The sequence below is a fragment of the Crinia signifera genome, chromosome 1, assembly GCF_055691185.1.
Source record: "Crinia signifera chromosome 1, ASM5569118v1, whole genome shotgun sequence".
NCBI classification, from domain to species: domain Eukaryota; kingdom Metazoa; phylum Chordata; class Amphibia; order Anura; family Myobatrachidae; genus Crinia; species Crinia signifera.
In genome coordinates, this window is record NC_139217.1 from 408,181,143 (window position 1) to 408,200,890 (window position 19,748).

General features: G+C 43.6%; 1 protein-coding gene across 1 annotated transcript in view; it reads left to right on the forward strand.

The window, feature by feature from the left end:
* The window catches only part of LIX1 (limb and CNS expressed 1), a 180,592-nt gene that overhangs the window by 32,241 nt on the left and 128,603 nt on the right, over positions 1-19,748 (forward strand). Inside the window, exon 2 of the mRNA XM_083151743.1 lies at positions 18,801-18,964. Within this exon, the coding sequence (XP_083007869.1) occupies positions 18,801-18,964 (164 nt within the window). The remainder of the gene's footprint in view (positions 1-18,800; positions 18,965-19,748) is intronic.

Sequence of the window (19,748 nt, forward strand, 5' to 3'; positions counted from 1 at the left end):
TGGGCCTGATTCTGGTTCACTCACAAACATGGGTGAATTCAGGGGGGTGGGGGGCACCCGGGCATGTGCTCTCCCTGTCATTTCAGACATAGTTAATTTTATAGCTGAGGAACACAGAAGCTTGTGTTTGATGTCATTTGAACCTAAATCGCTGGGCCTTCAATCTGATACCAGGCTCGTCCATATGGTTCAATGGCTGTTCATGTTATTTCAGGGCAGATTACTCTGGAACCAAACAGCCCAGTTTCACAGGCAAAATCATTCGAAGCCCAGTCAAAAGTTCTTTAATATGATACTGGTCTCATGTAAATGGGTCAGTTGGTTCTTAAGATATAGCCGGTTAAACGAGACAGCTGGTTAAAGGGGGTGAGGGGGTTGTTTTCTCTCCCCCATACACCAGAAAATGCAGGGACTAGGCTGGTGTAAAAAGGGCCAATCCGGGAATGCAATTTCTGGTGTGAAAGGGGTATTATTTCAAATAGCCAGGACCTGCAGTACTCTGAATACAGCCGGGTAGCCTCCCACTCTTTGCCCAGCTGTCAATGGCTGTCACTTCTGCCTGGGCGGTGGCTGTCCCCCAGTTACCGCGAATATGTATTCCCCCTTGGCAATGAGCATATAATCCCACATGACAATGAGCATGGAACCCCTGGCAATGAGCATGGAACCATTGGCAATGAGCATGTAGGTAAGCAGCACTTATGTACCATAATTTTAGTAGGTATCATGGTGTTTGGCATAATAAGTAATGGACATTATGATGTGTGGCTTAACATGTAATGGGCATGTTAAGCCTTCGGTGCACAATGTCCCTATTTATGAAGCATAATGTGAATTTTGGCTTAATCCGTGTGGCATTATGTGAATTTTGACACAATCCATGTGGCATTATATACATTTTGGCTCAATCCATGTGGCATTATGTGAATTTTGGCTCATTCCATTTGCCTTTTTTTTTTAAATTAGAGAAAAAGCGCTTGGGGGTGTTAAGTGGGTATATAAGACAAATAAATAAATAAGTACAAGTGCTTAGCCGCTGAAAAGATAGAGTAAAAACAAGGAGTAAAAACAATGTTTACAGCCCTCTCCTGATGGGTGGGGTTGCTGGTCCGTGCTGAGGCAGTGAAAGAGTGGCACTATTTTACGGAGACCTGGTAGTCCTATCTGTCCCTAAGCTTACCTAGGTCTTCTTGGCCTTCTGTCTTCCTCCACGCCGTGCTGCGGACCTCCGCGAGTGTGCCGCGCTCGGCCGGAAGTTCGGGTTTGTTTACTTCCGGTATCGGCGGCGGTGTCTGGACTCGCTTCTTCCCCAGGCTACCAACGCGTTTCGAGAGACACGCTCTCTTTGTCAAGGATGCCTGGTTCCGTTTCCTTGCAGACTTTATTCACTTTTTTTTCTTTCTTTATTTGAAAAAACTTTATTTAAAAACGGAAATGTTCTTTTCTTTTGGCGGCAAGCACATGTCTTAAAGGGGAATGTATTGAAAAAAGAGTAAAAATGTTTCTAATGTTATTATGCGCTGTTTGATGTTGCAAAAAATAATAAGAAGAAATAAGGGATTATTTGATTATAAAAAAGCAGCCAGTTCGATATCAATATTAAGTCCTTTTGGTTGGAGAGTGTTTAGTTCGAAAATCCACTTGGTTTCTCTTTGTTTAAGTGTTTTTACGTTGTTGCCTCCTCTCCAGTTTAGACTGACTTGTTCTATTGCGTTTATTTTCAATCCTTTAGGATTTTTTTCATGATTTTCAGAAAAGTGGCTGGATAAACTGTGAGTTTGCAGTCCTTTTTTAATGTTATAGATGTGCTCTGCTGTGCGTTTCTTTAGTTCTCTTTTCGTTTGTCCCACATATTGTAGCCCACAGGGGCATTCCATTAGGTAGATTACATTTTTGGAACTGCAACTTATGTGCTGCTTTTGTTTGTATTCCTTTGTTGTTTGTTTTGAGTAGAAGGAGGTTAACAGTTTTGTGGAAATTTTCCGTGTTGCTCTTGGTTCTTCTATAGCAGGGGTCCTCAAACTTTTTAAATCGGGGGCCAGTTCACTGTCCCTCAGACTGTTGGAGGGCCGGACTATAGTAAAAAAAAAAATGTGTGTATGTATATATATATATATATATATATATATATATAACGATTGGATGGCTGCGGCACTCCTCCTGGGTCTGTGCATGTATAACTGGTGCCCCCCGCTGAAGATCCCCTGGGGGTATCGATAGAGAGCGTGGTGGGCGCGGCGACACTCAAATGATTAGACACAAAACGACCTGGATAAACCAACGTTTCAAGACCTGGTGGTCTCTTTATCAAGGAGTGAAGACACACACTCCTTGATAAAGAGACCACCAGGTCTTGAAACGTTGGTTTATCCAGGTCGTTTTGTGTCTAATCATTTGAGTGCCGCCGCGCCCACCACGCTCTATATATATATATATATATATATATATATATATATATATATATATATATATATATACACATACACACTGCGAAGCATGCACTGTACATCCCCCGCCCCTGTCTGTTGTGGTGGCTGCTGTTACTGTGTACAATTGTACACAGTAATGGCAGCCACCACAACAGACAGGGGCGGGGGATGTACAGTGCATGCTGCTCAGTGTACATATATATATATATAATTTAAAAAATATTGATATATACTGTATATGATGATGTGGGAGATGTGCATCCATTGTATAGGAGTCCTTGCCATGATGTGGGGGGATGGTTGGCCACAGCCACATGGTGCTGGCGTTACACCTTCATAATTGATGTGTTGCCATGTAATATCTCCACATACCCTCAACCAGTCACGGCCTCCTCTCACCCGAAAGATAATATGCACTCCCGACTTCACTGCTCCCTCCCTCGTCCGGCTCCTCTCTCCGGATTCAGCTACCCTCCTCTCAGCCGCAGCGTGTGGCGTGATGACGTCACACGCATAGGATAAGCTTAAGCAGGGAGCCGGGTCGGACCAGCAGACACTGCTGCTTCCCCTGACGTCCCCGGCCACGCCCCCGCCCGTCCATTCGCCAGCCAGCCTGCCCGTCCATCCTCCCGGCTCTCGGCAAGTGAGAAAGTGAGAGTGATTGCCGCGCAAGTGCTTGGGCAGCGGCAAACCAGGCGGGCCGCATAAAAGTCCTCAGCGGGCCGCATCTGGCCCGCGGGCCGTAGTTTGAGGACCCCTGTTCTATAGGGATGAAGCTGTTAATGAGTTCTTGTTTCAGGTTTCTGGCCCGTTTGTAAATAATTTTTGGTTTGTCAGGGATGAGGGGTTTGAGTTCATTGTCCAGTTTTATGATATGCCAATGTTTGTTTAATATTTCTTCTATTTTTTTATGGTTGGAGTTGTATTGAGTGATGAATGATACAGGGGGTTCTGTGTTTTGTTTGTTCCCGGGGGTCAGCTGCGCCGAATTCGAAGAAACTGTACCCAGGACTCAACTTTTTCAGAACAAAGCACCAAAATGATCAACAAATTCAAAAGAAAAGGTTACCCAGACAACTTGCTGAAGACAGAAATAGAAAAAGTGAAAAATCTGGATAGAACCGACTTGATGCAATACAAAAACGGGCCAAAAACCTGAAACAAGAACTCATAAACAGCTTCATCCCTATAGAAGAACCAAGCCCAGAAAACTCCTCAAAAGGCTTCTTTCCCTGCTTGAACTGTGTTAGCTGCAGAGCAACACGGAAAATTTCCACAAAACCGTTAACCTCCTTCTACTCAAAACAAACAACAAAGGAATACAAACAAAAGCAGCACATAAATTGCAGTTCCAAAAATGTAATCTACCTAATGGAATGCCCCTGTGGGCTACAATATGTGGGACAAACGAAAAGAGAACTAAAGAAACGCACAGCAGAGCACATCTATAACCTTAAAAAAGGACTGCAAACTCACAGTTTATCCAGCCACTTTTCTGAAAAACATGAAAAAAATCCTGAAGGATTGAAAATAAATGCAATAGAACAAGTCAGTCTAAACTGGAGAGGAGGCAACAACGTAAAAACACTTAAACAAAGAGAAACCAACCAAAAGGACTTAATATGGTACTTATGTATTATCTGGGCTCCCATGTTAAATGTACCCCATTTTTTCATACCCCTACTATCCAATTACGCATGGAGTTGATTTTATATAGTGTGGCAAGCGCAGTAAGCCACCGTGCCCGAAGCATGGCGAGCGCAGCAAGCCCCGCGAGGGGACGCGGTCTCATAAGAAAAACGGGAGCCCAGATATTACATAAGTACCCTTAATATTGATATCGAACTGGCTGCTTTTTTATAATCAAATAATCCCTTATTTCTTATTATTATTTTTTGCAACATCAAACAGCGCATAATAACATTAGAAACATTTTTACTCTTTTTTCAATACATTCCCCTTTAAGACATGTGCTTGCCGCCAAAAGAAAAGAACATTTCCGTTTTTAAATAAAGTTTTTTCAAATAAAGAAAGAAAAAAAAGTGAATAAAGTCTGCAAGGAAACGGAACCAGGCATCCTTGACAAAGAGAGCGTGTCTCTCGAAACGCGTTGGAAGCCTGGGGAAGAAGCGAGTCCAGACACCGCCGCCGATACCGGAAGTAAACAAACCCGAACTTCCGGCCGAGCGCGGCACACTCGCCGAGGTCCGCAGCACGGCGTGGAGGAAGACAGAAGGCCAAGAAGACCTAGGTAAGCTTAGGGACAGATAGGACTACCAGGTCTCCGTAAAATAGTGCCACTCTTTCACTGCCTCAGCATGGACCAGCAACCCCACCCATCAGGAGAGGGCTGTAAACATTGTTTTTACTCCTTGTTTTTACTCTATCTTTTCAGCGGCTAAGCACTTGTACTTATTTATTTATTTGTCTTATATACCCACTTAACACCCCCAAGCACTTTTTCTCTTATTTAAAAAACTGCACCTACCAATAAAAAGCAGCCCCTTTGAGCGCAGATTGTACTTATATTTTTTTCTTGAAATCATTCCATTTGCCATCATGTTTAAGGGGCAAGTATAATGGGGTATAGTTGTATATGGTGTGGTTCACTACACTCAAGGACATGTCCCCTTTTGAGTGGCCACACCCCCTTCGGCACGCGCACAACTACATCCTTCACTTTTGTCACCAATTTGGGCCTGTGTACTTTTAGCGCCAGGGCCTATTTTTAATCCCATTGCTGCCCTCTCTCTGCTCTCCTCTCTCTCGTCGCTCTCTTTGAATGTACACTGGCACCACTTATACCCCCCTCCCCCTTCCAAACCCTCTCTTATCATGGTGCCCCCCCTGTCATTTTCTCCTGTATCCACCCCTGCTCGCAAACATACTTGCCTACCCTCCTGAAAATTTGGTCCCCCTCCTGGCCGCCCGGGAAGGTGGGCAAGTCTCCCGCATCGCCACCACCGCACCCCCCTTCCGCTGCACCAAATACCGTGTAATTTGCGGGTCCGCAGCAATGGGGCGGGGCTATTGCAATGTAAAGTAAAGCTACCCAGGGATGCCTACCCAGGGATGCCTACCCTCCCGGAATGGCCGGAGGCTCCCGAAAATCGGGTCCCCCTCCCGGCCCCCCAGAAAGGTGGACAACTCTCCCAGATACCGTTGGCACCCCCCGAATCTCCCTGGCCCCAGGGGGAGGGGGCCAGGCTAATGATGCAAATCATGTCATTTAGCCCTGCCCCCTCCTTGAAGACCCGCAAATTGCTGAATTTCAGTCTCCTCTCTGGGCTGCTCCTGGAGAGGAGATTTTAAAAGTAGGCAACCCTGCATCTGCCCCACCTGCACTGCACATGATTTTGTCCATTAGAGAGACAATGTGCTTTGTAAAGTGAACCAGAATTAGGCCCTACAACCTCTTTCTGCTGCTGCAAATTAAAAAAAAAAAGTCAAAGAAAAAGGATTTCTCCATTTGATAAATAGACCATTTGTTCAGCTACATAATAAAAAAGATTGTGCACCACTACTGTACAGTACACAGTTTTACATATAGAATCGGTGAAAGTCACTTCATTATCTGATAAGGCTTTTCATTCACTTATTCATGAAGTAAGAAATGTCATTTTATGTGGAAAGCAATACACATTTTCTTTCTTTTGTTGTTACTTTTGGAAATGTCCCAGCTAAGGGGCCATATTAATCAACAAATGAAAACTGGGTCAGTTCTGGGGCAAATGGTTCATATATTTTTATCACACTGTAAATGTATTTTCTTACTTAAGATATATTGTTTTCTCTCATTTGTCCCTGTTTGGCCTTGATAAAAACGTCCATGTGTTATTTTGTCCTCGTCTTTCACTGTGCTGTCATGTTAGGTATGTGAATAGGTATGACATTTGGAGATAACAGAAAGTAAGGCATGATCTAAACTATAGGAACACTTGGGAACATTTGTAAATAAAAAAAAAATAGTTAACACTGAAAAATGACTAATATGTTTCAGCTGGAAATGAATGGTCAAAAATATTCTATGCTATTAAAAATGGCACCGACGCCTTATAGAAATATACCCATCTTTCTTTGTTCTTTGGCAGGTGTGACCTGGCGTTGAAGAAGCACCCTATCTGTGCCAATATTTTATCACAACTTTTAGTTATCCCAATGATGCACCACCCCATTCCCACTAAACAAAAAACATTCATAAAAGCACACAAATAAATATATTATTATATAACACATTTTCTTACTAAAGGACTACAATTACATCTAAACAAGTTATTTATGTATGTTGTATTGTGTAAATAATGACACTTTAATATTTATTTAATAAAATATTATGTCAAATATTACCATTGGCTTTCCTATGTAGAATTTCATTACCAGGATTTTGTCCCGATTCAAATTTGTGAGTTATGTACCACAGTTAGGGGCATTTTTTAGCATTTTTAGAGATTTGGGGTCAGTATAGCACTTTAGAGGCACTATGCATATACCTTGGCCAGTGGTTCTCAAACGCGGGCCCTTATTCTGGGTGACTCGGTCAGACACAAATTCGCACCGGGACTGATGTTTAGCATATGCGCAACAGCATTTCTGCGCATGTGCACACGCTTGGAGCGTGCGAACTTGGCGCAAAATCTGTTCGCCAAGTACACGCTCCCTGCCTTTCGAGCGGGGAGGGGGAGAGGGGCGTGGGCTGCCGGTCTGGGCCATTAGCATATGTTAACGCCCAGCATTTCATGGGCATTCCCATTAAAAAGCTGGGCGTACAAATGCTAATGCGTTCGTGATGCAGGTGCGAGCGTGGCCAGCTGACCACCCTTACATATGCGTGCGCCTTTACCATCATTCAAAGGTTGGCCACCATTGAAAGATGGGGGAGGTTTCCACTGGCACGCAAATGGTTGTTTATGTAAAACATCCATTCGCATGCCAGGCGAACAAACCCGATGTGCGAAGGGGGGTGGGTATAACCACCATTCGCAGGGTGGGTTCTGGATGACTTGCAAGGGAGTGAATTCACGCCCGAGGGAGTCAACCAGAATAAGGGCCTCGTTCCTCAGGACCCCACACAGTTCACATTTTCCAGGTCACCCGGCAGGTGCACTCGTTAATCAGTGACACATTTTAAAAGATCCACAAGTGGAGCTAATTATTTCACTTGTGACTCTGTGACACCTGCACAACATGCACTGTGTGGGGTCCTGAGGACCAAGTTTGACCTGTGCGATGTGGCCATGGGCAGTGTGAGCTGGACATTCCCCTATTAGGATTGTTTGGACGGAGGTATTGAAATGTCGCAAAGATTTTTTTTTTTTTCAGAATATATCATATCACCAATACTTAAAGCAAATATGTTCTAAATATTACAATGTAGCTAAGAACAATGTATATTGTATATTTTCTTCAGGCAGCTATTAATTTTGAATTCTGTACACTGTCAGCATGACAACCACAGTCACATGGCACGTGATGTAATCAGCAGACATTGGAGTGTCCCTCTGTGTACTGTAAGATACTTCCAGTCCTCTGCCCAGGATGTTATCAAAATACTGGCAGTGGATCCCAACAGTAAGAAGGCAGACAACTTGAGGAGGTTATGGTTAGGCTGTGGATGGGGAGGGAGGTTAGGGTTAGGTTGTAGGGAAGGGGGGTGGGGTTTAGGTTAGGCTGCGAATGGGGGTAGGTTCGGGTTAGGCTGCAGGGGAGAGGGGGGTTAAGGATAGGCTGTGGATGGGATGGGAGTTATATTTAGACTGCGACAGAGGACTGTTAAGGTTAGGCTGTGGATGGGATGGTTTAGGGATAAGGGCCCTTATTCAGATCTGATCGCAGTACAAATTTGTTCTCAAAATGGGCAAAACCATGTGCACTGCAGGTGGGGCAGATGTAACATGCAGAGAGAGTTAAATTTGGGTGCGGTGTGTCGAAACGGATATCTGTATTGCAGTGTAAAAATAATGCAGCCAATATTTACCCTGCACAGAAACAAAATAACTCACACAAATCTAACTCTCTCTGCACATGTTACATCTTCCCCACCTGCAGTGCACATGGTTTTGCCCATTTTGAGACCAAATTTGTACTGCGATCAGATCTAAATAAGGACCAAGGTGCCCATACACTGATGCAATATGGCCAGTTTTCACGTGATTGCGACGCATTGCTGCAACGGATCTCATGAAAACTGGCACATCGCAGGTGGTTTTGGTGTGACTGCGATGTGATACACGCTCCCGTGCGCCTCACATCTCAATTGCAGATCTCACTGGCTGCAACAAAGATTAGTCGCACCCGTACATCCCTAGTAGGATCGCATGAAGTTCCCACCCACATTGCAAGCAAAACGCATGCAAATATTGTTGAGATACATCTCACCAGTGTATGGGCACCTTTAGGGTAAAAATCTCACCATCTGTTGGGTTTCTGGCCTTCAGGATCCCCCTGTCTGTCTCTCTACCTTTAGGAGCCTGACCTCTGGGATTTTGTAGCCGACTCTTTTGCCTGTGTTGATGAAATAAAACAAATAGAAAGTGATATGGGTATAGTAGGATGAAGCAGTCATTTTTTTGAGAGGCAAGTTAAAAGTCAAAGCTGTATGAAGGGGAGAACTGTCACTGAAGTGACTGGCTAGCAAAGTGGAAGTAGGACCCTTACCACTGGCAGCTGCTATAGTAAGGCAGCTGCCTATCTCTTCCTAGTAGATAGCAGTTATAACTTTTTTATTACGAATATATGCAGCGGACTAATATAACCACAGATAGTAATAGACCATTAAATTAATGTTATTTTATGTAGCAGTCAATTTCAACTGTTTCTAATTAACACAGGTGCTTAAGTGACTGAAGGGTATATGCACAAACACAGCTCTATCTAGGGATTTTGGAATCCCTCATAATTTATCCCAATAGCTACAAACAGGTTTAAAGCAATAACTCACAACAGAAGCATAGTAACTTGGAATTAAATGACATTCTTCCAATCATTGCTATGACCACCCAGTATGATTACAGTCTGTGCTGAGCTTTCAGCATCCCAGTATTTTATTTAAATAATCCATTTTTGTCTCTGAGCCAGTGCACATTCACCCATGAATAAATGTACCAAATCAAATAGATCACCTAGTGGCAGGTTTTGCTCAATGCCAAATTCCAGATGAATAGTTTTCTTTAATCACATTGCATTCAATCACATACTGTGTATAGTAGATTCAACCTACTCCTGAATCATCTAGAAAACTAATTTTATACAGTAAGATCACTTTTTCAGATCTTTCTATTCCAGTAGTTTATCAGTCCAGAGTCTTCCTGTGTAGGAAGTTCCTCCATCACTGCCTCAAATACAGACCAGGGGCACTTCAAAACATCACAGCTTTATTGAAAATGGAGGTTTCCGCTGTAGGAAATAATCAGATATATGCAAAATAATATGCAGCTTAAAGGGCATCACCAATAAAGGAAAGTCAGATAAAATGTTATAAAACTTATGAGCAAGCCATGGGGGCCATAGAGATGTAAACAGGGTTGCCTACCTTTGGGCTGCACTCTCCGGGAGAGGGCAGACAGTTCTTTTGAGGCAGGGGGCTGGGGCTAGAAAGGTATGATGCATTTGGGGGTGTGGCCAGCACAATCCTGTCCTTGTAGCCATGCCCCTGCCATGCAATGAAGGTATTTCAGACATTGCATGGGGGGGGGGGGGGCTCTAAAGATGCCCTATGCGTCATTTTGTCCCACAGACCCCCTGCTGACAGGGAGTCGCGGATGATGGGCACAATTCTGGGGGGCTTGCCTACCTTTCCGGGGGGACCCGATCCGGGAAGGTAGGCAACCATGGATGTTACTAAATGAGGCATGGATGGTGATCATGGCATTCACACAAAGCCAAGCTTCCAGAAAGGCCATGCCCCTGTTTGGGACCACGTGGCTCCTGAGTCTTATTCATTACATTTTGGTATAATATGGCTAAAACTTTTATAATGCTTAATTTGTTGGTATGTAAAGTCTATGTTTTTCTTGAACTAATCCCCACGTAATTGAATTAATGCCACGAGCGTGTTTTGTATTTTTACCAGGGCTGTCTTAACAGCAGTGGGGCCCCTGGGCAAAGCAATACACTGGGGCCCTTACCCATTCTCCCCTCCTAGGGGTGGGGGGTGCTATCAGCAGCAGCTTTGATGTCCCACAGGTGGCAGGGGGTGCTCTATCTTCCACTCAACATGTAGGACCTGGAGCAGTAACTTCTGCTAATTACTCCTTTACTGCACAGGTGGTGGGAGGGAGAACACTAACGTGTAGAAGGGGGCACTGAGCTGAATGAAGGGTCCCTTGTAAATGACTTCCAGGAAGGTAGGGGGTGTTTTATACAAAGGGGAGGGTTGGATAATTGAGTGGACTTAATATTCGTCATTTTCCGGTGGAAGTGCAGCTTGTTTGACTGCAGATATCGCCATTATCTGGAAATAGATTTCTTATCCTTCAATAGTATAAAAACCCAGAGTCCCAACTTTCAGGAGCTGCTGGGAACTTGGGGATCATTGATCAGGAGCCAGAGCAATCCATTGTCAAAAATATAAAACTGTACACCAGACGTTTGCAGCTGGAGCAGGGACCCAGTGCCGTCTTTCCCATTGGGCACGATGGGCAGTTGCCCGGGGGCCCTAGGACCTAGGGGCCCCCGGCCCAGCCCAATGGGAAAGATGGTGGCCGGGGTCCGGGAATCGATGGAAGCTATCCTGGCGCCGGAGCCGTCCCAGCACCGCCAGCTCGCCCGCTCCATCTCCCCCGCTAGCTCCCACCGCGGCTCGCTGTATGCGGGAGACGTGATGCTATTTAAAATTCACGTCTCCCTCTGGACCGCCAGCCAATAGGCGCTTGCGGTCCAGCAGCCAATCAACTGGTGGCTGCTGGACCGCGAGCACCTATTGGCTAGCGCGGTCCAGCGGGATATGTGAATCTTAAATAGCAGGCGCAGCAGCACACACTAGTGCACTGTTACAGCGGGGACTGGGAGCGTCTGGGCAGCGGACAGCTGGGGGGTCCCCACTGTCAGATGTCGCGCGCAGGGGCGATCCGCGGCACTGCTCCCCTCTCGTGACAGCCATCACAGCCGCCGCAGCTAACATCATCATCCCGCCCACCCGGCTCCCAATGTGCTGGTAAGTTGTGGCCATCAGAAGGGGGACCATGCTCGAGCTCCAGTATAACAAACCTAAAAGAGGTCCAGACTCACCACCCTGGTGTTGGATGGTATGGGTATGTTGGGGACAGTGAAAGAGTAGGGTGTGTAATTGGGAGTGGTGTAGAGGAATAGGGAGTGAATGTGGCACAAACAGGGGGGACTAGGGTGTATATGTGAGTAAAGCTTTATAGGGGGTCTGTGGGTGGAACAGGGTGTTTGTGGTGGGGATAGAGGGTTATGGGGTGTATGTTGGGGGACAGGGTGTTTGTGGTGGGGATAGAGGGACGTGGCAATGAGGTCTCTCCTCTTATATGGAATCAGTATGGGAATTCTGTAAGGGGCAGTAATATGGGCAATGTTTAAGGGGCACTACGAGGGGAATTATGTGTAAGGGACATTACGCCGGAAGCTGACTGGCTGCCGCACGGAGCCAGAGAGGTGAGGGTTGGGGAGGTGACTGTGGGCTCCTGGGCAAACTAATTTGGGGGGGGGGGGTCCAGTGAACTAGGTTGCCCAGGGGCCCTTCCTAATGTTAAGACGGCCCTGCAGGGACCGGCTGCTGGAAGGCTGATATCTCTGGTTTTGGGCATGACAGAGACAAGCCGATAGTGTTCCCAGAAAGGGGAGAGTCCCAGTTTTTGGAATATACTCTCAGAAAAACTCTAAGGGCCAGATGTATCAAGCTTCCAAAAGTGATCAAATTAAAGTGATAAACAGCCAGCCAATCAGCTCCCACCTATCATTTTTGAAACCCAGCCTGTAACATGACAGGTAGTAGCTGATTGGCTGGTTGTTTATCACTCTCCATTTTACCACTTTGTGAAGTTTGATACATCTGGCCCTTAGTCAGAGAGAACCTGAGAAATATGACTGGGAAGTGCAATTAACAGGTCAGATGTGGACTGCTGCTTTGAAGTTGGATATCTCCAGTTCCCCAGGGCCGATTTTCAAAATCCTGGTATCCCTGGAAAAAGGGGATCCTCAGCTATCAGCATATAGCCCTTATACACCTGGGCCCCTGGGCAAGTGCCCATTAAGCCCATACGAAAAGACGGCCCTGATTTTTACCTTCTGTACATGTAAAGGAATTAATTGTTACTCTAGGGCCTTTGGCTGCTGCGTCACTTGCAGAATATGTATGAGCACAGCCATAGTTGAAAATGTGTTTAAGTGCATATAGAATTGTTTTCCTGTCTAGCGAATTGTATAAACCTTCTTAGAAACTTTAGATTCATTTGCCTAGGAGCAGATCTTATGAAGAGAGCTTTTATTCTTGGCTGTCTCAGGCTTTTTTATAATTTGTGTACTGGAAAATTTAGATTAGCAGTAGGGGTCATTTAAAAAGTGGAAAGTAACATGCAAAAAGTCTGCACCATCTTTTACGAAATCAAGCAGCAAACAGTTGTTTTTTTATACTTTACTATTATCTTGCTGTACTTACAGTCAGTGGCGGATCCAGGGAGGGGCACACAGGCCATGCTCCCCTGTCATTTATAGCAGTTGAAATAGAATTCCCATCTTAGCTTATAACCCCCTAGAGTGAGGCAGAAGTAGTGGCAACACAGAAAAGTGGTGCCGCAGTACGACGCAACTCAGTGAAGGGTGATGAGGTTAATTACCGACCAGCAGCTGCCTGATTGCATGGAGGAGGAGGGAGCTACAAGCAAGGAGGGTCCAGGGGGAGGGTAGTGGCTCATGGGGATGGCATACCTACCTTGTGAGGCCATGCTCCTTGTAGAAAGATCATGTACTTTTTCTGATTCTGGGAGCATAATATGCATATTGCCACTGACTTGCCCTATACCTATACTAGTGTTTAATAGCTTAACCCTTGTTTTTATGTAGTGAATACTGATATTTTAAATTTAAAGACAGATTGTTTTTCTTAATTGTACCCCTGGATGTTTTTAATCAATAAATGTTTGTCCAACCTTAATTTAAATGTATTTATTGTGTCTGCCGACACCACCTCACCAGGCAGAGAGTTCCATAGTTTGGCTGCCCTGACCGTGAAAAAAAAATTTCCTTCTAAGGGAACAAAATCTTTTTTCTTCTAATCTAAACTCATGCCCACATGTCCTAGAGTCCTTCCTTGTATTAAAAAGTGCGCTGGACAGTTCCTTTATTATATTGCCCCCTGATATTTTTGTACATGTTTAGCATGTCCCCCCCTTAAATGTCTCTTCTCTAGCATAAACAAACACAATTTGTTCAATCTGTTCCCGTAGCTTAAATTCTCCATTCCCTTTATTAGTTTTGTTGCTCTTCTTTGGATTCTTTTCAGTTCTATGATGTCCTTTTTATAGTGCTGGGCCCAGAATTGTACTCCATTTTCAAGTTGTGGTCTAACCAATGCTTTGTACAGTGGCATAATTACTTTTAAGTCCCTGGTTTCCATACCCCTTTTTATACATGCCAGTATACTATTTGCCTTATTATTTGCTATATGAGCACTGCACCCCATTGTGTTATCTGTTTGGACTCCTAAGTCCTTTTCAAGTTCTGAATTACCCAATGCCTCCCTGCTTAGATTATAACTAGCACATTGGTTATGTCTCCCGAGGTGCATAACCTTGCATTTATCCACTATGAACCTCATTTCCCACTTATTTGCCCAATCATCTAGTTTATTAAGATCATTTTGAAGCGCTGAGACATCCTCCGTTGATCTAATTACTCTGCTGAATTTTATGTCGTCAGCAAAGATGGATACATTTGCTGAGCATTCCCACCCCAATATCGTTAATAAGTATGTTAAACAAAATGGGCCCCAGTACTGACCCTTTTGGCACTCCACTTAGTACTGGTATCATATTTGATACTGCGCCATTCACATCCAATCTCTGTTCTCTATTACACAACCAGTTCCCTACCCACCTACAAATTCTTACCCATAGTCCCAGTTCCTCCATTTTGTTTATCAACCTCTTGTGCAGCACTGTATTAAAAAGGCCTTAGCAAAATCTAAGAAGACCACGTCTACAGGATTTCCATTATCAAGATTCTTGCTGACATCCTCATAGAAGCCTAGTAAATTTGTTTGGCATGAACGATTTTTCACAAACCCATGTCGGTTGATACCAAAGTAAGAACCATAAATAAAATATGAAGATCTAAATATTCCAGGATGCCATCCCTTAAAAAACCCTCAAATAATTTACCCACTATCGATGTTAAGCTAACAGGCCTGTAATTAGCTGGGTCATCCATTTTTCCTTTTTTGAATATTGGCACTACCTCAGCTATTCTCCAGTCTTTTGGTACTTTACCTGATGTAAGTGAGTTATCAAAAATGTAATACAGAGGGGTTGTTAATTCCTCACTTAATTCCTTTAGTACACTAAGATGAATCCCATCTGGGCCTGGTGATTTGTCTGTTTTTATTTTGCTGAGCCGCAATTTTATCTTGTCTGTCGTGAAAGTAATATTAAGATCTGGCTTGATCTTTTCATTTGCGGTACTTGTAAGTTCCACTTTTTGTTCTGCCCTGGTAAACACTGATGAGAAAAATTCATTCAACAGTACTGCTTTTCCCTTATCCTCGATAAAGCTTTTACCAGCCTTATTGGTTGATGTGCCTATGTTCTCTTTAATTATTCGTTTTCTATTGATGTGTTTGAAAAACTTCTTGGGATTGATTTTACTCTCAGCGGCTATGCGCTCCTCATTTTCCCTTTTAGCTACTTTGGTTACCCCTTTACAAATTTAATTTAATTCTTTGTATTTGCTGAATGCCTCATCATCCACGTTGCTCCTCCACCCCTCTCGGTGCCACTGTTTATCAGTCTTCATTTTCTGCTCAGATTATTTGAATTTTAGTTAAAATTAAATTTTAACACCAATTATGACCATTTTAGTTGCATTTCACATGTACTTATTTTGCATTCTTTTGATTTCCTATATTTTTTCTTGTTTTGTAGGCTGATGCAGTGCTGTGTTATTGTTCGGCTTTTTAGGTTTATAGTTTCAGAGGGAGGTGACCATCTCCCTTGACTGACAGCTGCTTTGCAAGGATTATTTAATGTTTATTCTATGATTATTTAAATACAATATTTTATATTACTAGAACTGTTGAGGGTTTTATACATAAGTTAAATATAACTGAGTAAAGCCTTGGCCATGCCTCTCTTCTTTGTACTTTGTTGTTTAAACCCCAGACCTCACAACCATCCAACAGGTCATGTTTTGCTGAATTTTTTAATCTTGAGTTATACCCCTTTGACACTGAACTCCTGGGACTGATCCGGTAATTGAACGCAGTTTAAAACTATGTGATATCACTTTATACCATATTGCCACTACACTTTGGACCTGGATTACTCCAGAATTTGCACCTTTCACACTTAACCCATGTCTACCATGTAAAATGTGTGAGTCATTAGAAATGGGGTGGTTTTTTTTGGCTCACAAAGATGAGGTCATGAAAAGTGGGCTCTGCCTGCTCTGCCTCCTATCTTCCAGCTGACCTACTCTGCCAACCAGATTCTTCTAACATGACCTGGTTTGAATAATCCAGCTCACGCCTTCCACACTGCAGCCTACCCAGGTAGGTCACGGGAATAAACCTGGTGTACAGGACCTACTGTAGGACACACCACGCAGGTTGATCCTTTCTTATTGAGACAGGACCCAAGTATAGGATCAGTGTGAAAGGGGTATTCATCTATTTTGCTGGGTCAGTTATTATCCTACCTGCTCCTACAGACAGAAAGTTTACAAAACATGACCTAAAGACTTGAGGTTGCGAATCACTAGTCATCAATAGAAAACACTGAGCCCCAAGAACTGACACTTTTAAGCATCCGTTTGAGTAGTGATAGAAAAAAGTTTTTCACAGGCTCATTTAATAAATAGGACTCTCTATAGTTTATACATGAGCATAGAAACGACAGCTGACACTGATCTACACTGACTCCAGATGGTATTTATTTGACATTTTTTACAGATTAATTTTGATGTTACAGGCGATTAAAGGGCTTTAAAAAAAGTGGTGATTATGTTCTGTGCAGGTTCCCTTAGAGATTCTTTTTTATTACACATTTTTTGCTCTATTCCACTGGCTCTAGTACAGCCAAGCCAAAATGATTCCAGCAGGAATTCTGTAAGCTTTTGTTGATATTTTTAACTTCGTGTTTCTGTTCCAGCCATTCATTCCTTTCACAGATCCAAACCAAAACCGTTATACTGTTTATTTGATATCATCAATATGAGATGTTGAATTGATGTTTTGGATATTCCCCTGTCAGCTAATTTCATCATAGAAATATAAACAGTTTAGTAAGGCCAGAGGTGACCATGAGGAGACTGGAGAAATCAAGATGTATTAACTTGTCAGATAAAATAACTGTATAGTTCAACATTGATCTGATCCTCCGAATAAAATTGGCTGTGCACATTTTAAAGGGCTCGAAAACCTAAAATTCAGGTTATCGTATTTAAAAAAAACAACCAGATCCACAGTCTGTTACCGAGGGTGTGCAGGCGGCACTTACCTGCTCGCTAGGCAGGGAATATACGCTGCATAGCGAGTGGGTCTGAATCAGGCCTCCAATTCAGTAATATAGTGTAGGAACTACTCATATCCAGACAACAGAAGTGCTTAGCGACTGACTGGCCTCCCTCACATGTTGTATGGTTACCGCCTGTTGGCTAGCTACCGTAGGATAGCATCAGGCTTCGTCTCCTCCTCAGGCAGGAGGCTGCCGCCCCCCCCCCCCCCCCACACACACACCTGTCTCTGGGCAGCCTCCTGCCTGAGGGGGAGACGGAGCCCTGGCCGAGCAGCAGCACCCGGGTAAGGGTCTAGGGAGGGAGGGGAGATCCGCTGCACATCGCCAGCCACAACGCAAATTACAGCTTTTAATGCAAGAGCTGTCCTTTGCGTTAATAATTGCATATGTTAGTGCATATGCGATTATTAACAAGGCGAATGCCGGTGATGTGTGGAGGAGGATGTTAGAGAATCCCACCCCCAAACTGTAACATGACAGTTAGGGGCTGATAGGCTGGTTGTTTATCACTCTCCACTTTATAAGTTTTCAGAGCTTGGCTATCTGGCCTATAAGAGAAATGTTCCACAGGGTAGGAATAAAGAACAAGTGTGTAACACACTTCTCCTTAATGCTGTCCTGTGGAACATTCTCTCTCTCTCCACCCCATAGTAACCCACTCTGAGGTAGAGAGAGAATGTTCCACAAGTGCGTTTCTTTAAACCCAAAGAAACGCACTTGTTCTCTATTGCTGCTCTGTGACATATTACCCACATAGTACCACACTTTCTGTTGCTTTCCTGTGGCATGTTCTCCCCACAGTAACACATCTACCCTGTTACTGCCCTGTGGCACATACCTTCCCCTCCCTTAGTAAATAATTTCTTCCTGTGGCTGCTCTTTGGCACTTTCGCCACATAGTAACACATTTCTTACCTATTACTGCCCTATTGTACCTGCTCCCCTCTTCACACGCACACACTATATGCCACAGAGTAGCACATTTCTCCCCTATAGCTGCGCTGTGCCATACTCCTCCCTAAAAAATACATTTCTTCCACTATATCAAACATTTCCCTCTCCCTTTGTTACAGTTCTCTTGCTCTATACATACATTTTATTGTTGTGACAGTGCTTCCAGGTAGCAAAACTTAGGGGGATATTCAATCTGGGATTCTGTCCCGACAGTCAGAATTCCGTCCGTTTTTCATCTGATACTACAGTATATGGACAGTTGTATTGAATGTATCGACTGTCGAGTGTCGGAGATTGCAAATTGTTGTAAAACATCCGTGAATTCGACAATTTGCGGCTGCTTCCGATAAAATAGATCCGACTTTGAAACGTTAACGGCAGTATTAAATAGGTGAGTTCCGATATTTCCCCTTTCTGAAACTTTCGTCACAGATTGAATACCCCCCTTAGTCTGAAGATGAATTGGTTATGTCTAACTTCAATGTCCAACCTCAGAAAACTATCTGGAGCTTGGACCGATAACGCCATCTATAGATGGGCTGGTTACCTAATGGTATGACTGAGAAACAAGATAAATACAAGGACTCCCTGGACACTGGGATCTAAATACTACTGTAACATCTATACCCTGTTGACCTGGATTTGCTACAGTATATCTGTTCTGCTTTATCATGTACTAGTTATACTATGTTGCTATTAATAACACGTGCCGTATCTTATGTCTCTCACCCAGTGAATGTAGTTGCCTTACTGCAAGAATTTTGGGAGAAAAAAGAGAAGAGAAAGGCAATCTTCCCCAGTGAAAGCTTGGTGGCCTATGAATCGGTCCCGTCACCTGATCCGCCATTCGTCTGCTACGTCACCTTACCTGGAGGAAGTTGTTTTGGAAATTTTCAGGTGAGATTTTTTTACCCGCTGTTATATTTAAGTTATTATGTGCTCTATGGGAAGGGGATACGAAGGGGAGACAGTATGTACTTATGATCTCATAATATAATGCCTTAGGCGCAGTGGTGTAATGGATGCACATGGGCCCCTGAATCCTAGGAGGGCCCACCCCACACACATTGCACCCATTTTGTAATACTTAGCCCTCTGGAGTCCAGCAATGAAGGCATCGCCTTAAAAAATGGCTGCCGTGACTTTTTTTGGAGGTCTACTGATGTGCAGTAGAGCCTGAATTCTCTATTGCTCAGATGATTGCGATGTGTAGCTGGCAGAGAGGCCCGAATGCTCCTGTTTGGGAGCCTACTAAGAAAACTAGTAGACATTAAACTACATTGCTACATATGACCATATACATATGCCCATATACATAAAGTATATAGTTATATCATTACATATACTGTACATACAAATTTGCTGCAGTGTTTTTTTCAAAATAAATCTTTTATTTTTTGCCTGTGATTTTTTTCATTATTTTTCCTTGTCAGTACAATACACGAAATGTATGAATATATATATATATATATATATATATATATATATATATATATATATAAAATTGTTTGTGTGGGGGTGGGGCAAATAGATTTCCTCCCATACTCTGGTAAACCAGTGCTTGGATACAATCTCTTAATAATCCCTCAAATCATTTGCCTATAACTGATGTTAGGCTCACTGGTCTGTAATTTGCTGGAACTTCTTTCTATCCCTTTTTAAATATTGGTACTACTTTCAC